Here is a 6,020-nt window from a genome sequence, read left to right as displayed (position 1 = left end):
TGGCTTGGTCCATTGTCGTAAGCTCGCAAGGGGTTGCTAGGACTCTCCGTTGTTGTGTGCTGAGCAAGACTTGCTTCTTGATAGCCCTGTCATCTACGTTTTGATTTCGATTTCGATTTCGATTTCAAGTATTTTTTTTTCTAGCGACTCAAACTGGACCGTAAATAAATTTATGTTCACAAGTTCATAACACTTGTAATTTATAATTATTATTTTATTACAATAATAATATTTAAAAGAAAAATCCTTAATTTGGATTGGTTTTTAAAATAAATTAAAAGAATTGTGGTAATTAGTAACGGGAAACGTAATAAAGACGATCTGCTTTGATCAATAACCATCGTATTCTGTACCGTAGATTAAACGCATCGACGGCTCGTAATCACTTAACAACTAAACGCGGATCTATATTTTATACCGTCGATAAACGAAAGTGATCGACGGCTCATAATCACTATCGCGGACAAACATTTCCCTATATAAACTCGAAGCCCCACTCCCCCTTCATATCTCAATCTGTACCAAATCCATCTGTAAAACAGAGAAAGCTTTGAAAATGTCAGGCAGAGGCAAGGGAGGTAAGGGTTTGGGAAAGGGCGGAGCAAAGCGCCACCGCAAGGTTCTGAGGGACAACATCCAGGGTATCACCAAACCAGCTATCCGCCGGTTGGCTCGCCGTGGCGGCGTCAAGCGTATCAGTGGGCTCATCTACGAGGAGACTCGTGGCGTTCTCAAGATCTTCCTCGAGAATGTCATTCGCGACGCTGTTACTTACACCGAGCACGCCCGTCGGAAGACCGTCACGGCTATGGACGTCGTTTACGCCCTCAAGAGGCAAGGACGAACTCTCTACGGCTTTGGCGGCTGAGTAATTGGAAGCCTTAGGGTTAGTTGTTGATTTTCAGGGTTTCTCGTTGTATTTAGGTTTGTTTTAAATTGTTTTTGGGGTTGTACTTTGTCAATGAAATGAACTGTGTCATCTGTCTAAAGTTGAAACTTGCAGAAAATTATCTTCATTTTGAATGTTATTTATTTCTTTGCTGATTTCAATTTAACATTTTTTTTTATGTGAACGATTCCGATCTTTAATACCAAATACCAAATGTGATGACGAGGAACGAAACATAGCCTGTAACGCTTCCTCTTTCTCTCTCTCTCGGTAGGGAAGGGACAAGTAATTGTATTGAAGAGCCGAGTACAACTGTTATCGCAATTTTGTTTGACACCAAATGAAATGTTTGAAGCCATAAACTTGCCTCTAAATCAGAAAAGAATTCGCCCAAATCGCTTTAAATGTAAGCTCGAAAAACAAGATGATACGAAGGTGTTTTTATTTTCTTGGCGGTAAAAAGATAAATCTTGTTATTTCACTTCAAAATTTGAATTTTGTATGAAAAATTTTAGTTGCCTCGCACGTTTTGATGTAGTGATTCTGGATTGGGTTCAAACAACCAGCCAAATAGGAATAGAATATTCCCCTTCATTGTACTTATGGCAGCAGATTAAGTACCAACAGTTGAGTGCCAAAAAACTTCAAATCATAGACCCCGGAGTTCTTTTTACAACAATCCATTCTTCAGAAACTCTTAATCCATCATATGGTTAAAGCTTCAAGATTGCCACTACATTACGTAAAGACAATATTTCTCCAACATTTAGTCATGACATTACGAATCTTGCTGGCGCATACCAACAAACTTGTTCGAAGTGAAACCAAGGACCGACGAATGAAAATCAACAAATTTTTTAGTTCAACTGGCAACGCTGCTTCTCATACATAACCATCAAAGAGATAACTCATGCAGGAAGTTGATGTATTATGTTACTAAAAGGATAACATACACGAAATTTTGATCGCAATCAAGGTCATTTGTAAAAGGGATCACATATATGTATATATTTCCTCAAGGGTCTGATCATGAATAAACATTAACCAAAAAAGAGACAAAAATCTAAATGGCTGTTTGTTATGCCACCCACCTACATAATTTTCAACAACGAACAAGACAAACCAAGAAAATGACTTGCTCTTACACACGGTAGTGTACTCTACCTCAATAGTTTACGAGGACGCAAGTAATCGCTTAATGCCATTTTTCTGCTCTGAGGTAAGTCTGCTTGGGAACTTGATGTTGAATTTGATCCTCAAGTTTCCCTTTTTGCCAGGCTCCTTCGGGATTGGCATCCCTTCTCCTTTCACAACTTCTTCATAGGCAGGACTAACAATGTTGTTAACGGGTATTGTCAGGTTCCTCCCGTCAAGCGTTGTCACTTGAACGGTAAAACCAGTTAGAGCTTCAACCAAAGAAATCTTCTGGGTGAAAATTAAATCATTACCATCCCTCTTGAACAAGTTGTGAGGCTTTTCATCGATGATGAATACTAGGTCAGAGGGTATGACACCTCGTTGCTCGTTTCCTTTCTCCGGGAAAGTTATCTTTGTACCCTTCTTCCACCCTGGCTTAATCTCAATAGTAAGAATTTCCTCCACGGTACAGGGTCTCCTGCAAACAGAAGAATTTTAGGAAACATATGGGTATGGCCATAATCACTGTTACTCTTTACAAGCATTCACTGCTAACAAAATGGAGTTAACCGCAATAATCTAAATTAAGAGATGACATCTTAAGTCAGAACATGTCCATAGTAATACCATGCATTTCCCAAAATTTTAAAAATAGGCATCGCATGAAATTTGATTCTTCTTAAACCCAAGAATAGGCACATCTAATTAAGGTGGCAACATTTGTGAAATGTCCCAGTAACTGAACAGTGATATAGTCACAAAGTGCGAGAGTGTAAAATTAATTGACAATTCTTAAAAATTTGGTGATGCCTTGTTCATACCAACATACATTTTAAAGTGCTTACATTAGAAGACTTATAAATCTCCATTCAGCATAAGTCATCGATGGATAGAAAATCATTCAGCCCAACAGTTTGCTAATTTGAAAATTTAGAACCGACCATGGTGTTTATGCAAAATTCATCAGCAGATTGGAAAAATACCATTAAAATAACGCATGCAGATATTCAATACTTGTAGTTATATACGGGAAGTATCACTACATGGCACGCGACGATCCATTGATGAAGCTTGAAGGTGACAAAATTTTCAAACATCATTTCAGATATTCAAACTTGACATACTAAGTTGTGAACATTGATTGATGGAAAACCAATCGTCAGGTAGAAGGAAACATCAGATTTGTTAGCCAGAAATAATAGAGTTGTGAGCTTCTGCACTTTCCTGGATTTTAGGGAAAACAAAAATATCTCAAGAGGGTCCATGAGGTCAAACATCTAATTTAATTTCAGACATGCACATCCAGAAATATACAAGACAAACTTGTCAGGACATTCCAAAGAAACGATGCGAGTATCCCAAGTCACTATTCCCAATCAAAAAACGATCTGTAATATGGTGTAAGCAGTACTAATCCTAGGACTTTTGCCTGCCATGAATAAAAACTTAAACCGATGTTTCTACGATTTATTTATCAAGACAGTCAAGCATAAGTAGTCTGGTGGGCCTGAACATGTAAAACCATCACCCACCCCTCCAAAAGGAGACCAGAGACAGTGTAGAAGTCTTATTTTCACAGTCAGCAAGCTATAAACTGAGAGATGGCATGACTGATCTGGCCAAAGTGTGAACTTGAATAAAGTATCTAATACGATAGACCAATACGCACTACTGAACACTGGGATCAAGCTGCCTACTTCTAATGGAAATGCCATGTCGTTCATTTTTCAAAATTAGTTCGTTTTATGTAACCCAGCGCTCTTTCACCCCTTCCTATCCGATTTTCTTCATTAAGTGAGAACTTTAAAAGTAAAAGAAGCATCAGTTATAGAAAATTTCTACGCTTGACGGTTATCTGTTATTTTTCGTTTACTTAAATTTCAATTAAATTAACTGATTGTGGTTCCAAGATCACAAAAAAGATTTAGCACCTGAATGTGAGTAAATTAGAGACAATCCACTGTCTAACACAATCTAAAACATGAAATTCACTAAGATGGGAATTTTCATCAAAACTGAACCATTTTTTAAAAAGAAATTAGAGACAGCTTCTTTAAACCAACCAAAGTAAATCGTGCAATTTTCTGCCAGAAATCAAACAATTCCAATGGAGAACCAACCCTTTTTTCAAGTCACGCAAAGTTTCCATAACCAAAGGCAATTAAATTCCTAGCACAGGCTAAAAATTATTAAGCTTACCCATTGGCATCCACAACATCCCGCGAAATTTTCATCTTTTTGGAGGTTCCCTTGTATAAATCCTCCAAACTACAAGGCAGCATCCTCTCAATAGCAGCAGCCTTGCGCGGCACACCACCAGAGCCCCCTTCCCCACCGGCACTATTCCTAAATGAAGCAAATATTTCCTCCATATGCCTGGGAAAACCTGATGGGAGCCGTGACCCGCCTCCCATATCCGTTGCCCCGCCAAACGGGGTAGAAAACCCAAAAAACTCTGAAAAAATGTCGTCTGCATGGCGGGGATTAAAACGGAAAGTGGTCGGTCCGCCTGCATCCCCTGAAAATCCACCAGCTCCAGGCGGCGGTACCTGTCCCTTCAATCCCTCCTCACCGAACTGATCATAAACTTGCCTCCTCTGTGGATCGCTCAATACCTGCAACCACGAAAAACGAAACCAAGAATTACAAAGACAATAAAAAGTCTCATTCTTGCAGATGGAATGCCACAGAAAACACACATCGTAGGCTTCGGAGATTTGCTTGAATTTGGCCTCGGCATCTTTTTTGTTGTTAGGGTTCTTGTCGGGATGCCATTTCATGGCGAGTTTGCGGTAAGCTTTCTTGAGGTCATCGTCTTTGGCATTGCGGTCCACCTGAAGAATCTTGTAGTAGTCCACACCCATGCTTATGCTCACTCACCCTCGGTCACCTCCACCACCACCTCCCCACTACTCTTCTAAGCTATGCCGACAGATTGGACTTCACAAATGGGCCTACGCAGCCCAACTACTGATTCATAGCCTTAATTTTAGTTCGAATCCACGCAATGATTTTAGTTTTCATTAGGTAGGGGCCCAACAAATTTTACATCCGACCTTGGTTCCCGAAAACCGTGGTATTTATATGCAAAATCAAACCATCTCAAAAAAAAAAAAAAAAACCATTTCATCTCTATAAATTAAATTTACTAAATACTAATATTATTTTATAGTATAATTTTTTATGACGTGAAAATCCGCGACCCCTATATTTCGCTGCGTATCAAGTAAATCCTCGGACTAACCCAATAACCTGCAAACCAGTAAATTGCACTAAACAAACCCTATTCGACAGGCTAGTCCAAGAAGTTGTTAGTAACGAGAATTGAACTTCACTTACTACACCAACTTGAATACTTTTTGAGTGCGAATGTGTGTGTATATATATATATATATTTAATTACAAAGGGGAAGAGAGGACTCGAACTTGAATATAATTGTCGAGAAATTGCTTTCACTTTCTCACATATTGTATCATAATTTTTCTTTTGGCTTCTAAATTTAAAAGAATAAAGTTAAATTCAAATTGGTTCACACCATCTATAACAGCTGAAAACCCAGAACCATATATAAACCGTTTGGTTCCAGTTTCACATCTCATTGAAACCGGAGTCGTCGGTTCCAGAACCATGGTTAGACCTACACAGCATCATTGGAAACGCTCAAACTGAAGGAAGAGGACGAACAATTTGCGTGCAAAATTTGAATTTCGGAGAAATTACTGGCGGTTTAAGTGTGTTTGGATGAAAAGACATTTAGCAGGTTTGGGTGAAAAGACATCTAACGTACCAAACATAAGCAGACATTGGTGGATTGTTTGTTGATGATGCCTTTGGCCCTCACTCGAGCCTCACCCAAGTATAACAGACAGAAAACACAAGGATCCTGTGTAAGCCAAGTCATGTATGCCTGTGTACACAAGAAAAATGGAAAATTTCTTTATGGTCCCTGGGTGTACATCGGACAGGTCACAAGCCATTCATCGTTAACAAAGA

General features: G+C 39.0%; 2 protein-coding genes across 3 annotated transcripts; one reads left to right on the top strand and one right to left on the bottom strand.

Annotated features, from left to right (window-relative positions):
* The first annotated feature begins 521 nt into the window (after positions 1-521).
* On the top strand, positions 522-1,016 carry LOC140875866 (histone H4). Its single transcript, XM_073279689.1, has one exon. It carries the CDS (start codon positions 557-559, stop codon positions 866-868), a length of 312 nt encoding a protein of 103 aa, XP_073135790.1. The 5' UTR covers positions 522-556; the 3' UTR covers positions 869-1,016.
* An 833-nt stretch (positions 1,017-1,849) lies between these two features.
* Positions 1,850-4,936, bottom strand: LOC140883779 (uncharacterized). 2 transcript variants are annotated; one of them, XM_073290372.1, is made up of 3 exons: positions 4,726-4,934; positions 4,226-4,641; positions 1,852-2,504 (listed from the first exon to the last, which is right to left on the bottom strand). In XM_073290372.1, exons 1-3 carry the CDS (start codon positions 4,888-4,890, stop codon positions 2,063-2,065), a joined length of 1,023 nt encoding a protein of 340 aa, XP_073146473.1. In that variant the 5' UTR covers positions 4,891-4,934; the 3' UTR covers positions 1,852-2,062. The 2 variants fall into 2 exon arrangements, with proteins under 2 accessions (XP_073146468.1, XP_073146473.1); XM_073290367.1 differs by having other exon boundaries at positions 1,850-2,504; positions 4,226-4,936.
* Between the last annotated feature and the right edge of the window lie 1,084 nt (positions 4,937-6,020).

Source organism: Henckelia pumila, chromosome 1, assembly GCF_033568475.1.
Source record: "Henckelia pumila isolate YLH828 chromosome 1, ASM3356847v2, whole genome shotgun sequence".
NCBI classification, from domain to species: Eukaryota; Viridiplantae; Streptophyta; class Magnoliopsida; order Lamiales; family Gesneriaceae; genus Henckelia; species Henckelia pumila.
The sequence above is the reverse complement of the archived record's forward strand: the minus strand, read 5'-3'. Positions and strand labels throughout refer to the sequence as shown.

What these genes read in the sequence shown, in the direction of transcription:
- LOC140875866 (XM_073279689.1), top strand. Translation starts at nt 557, where the DNA reads ATGTCAGGCAGAGGCAAGGGAGGTAAGGGTTTGGGAAAGGGCGGAGCA.
- LOC140883779 (XM_073290367.1), bottom strand. Translation starts at nt 4,890, where the DNA reads ATGGGTGTGGACTACTACAAGATTCTTCAGGTGGACCGCAATGCCAAA. An exon ending in GATGTTGTGGATGCCAATGG is followed by an intron (nt 2,505 to 4,225) that starts GTAAGCTTAATA and finishes TTCTGTTTGCAG; the next exon opens with GAGACCCTGTACCGTGGAGG.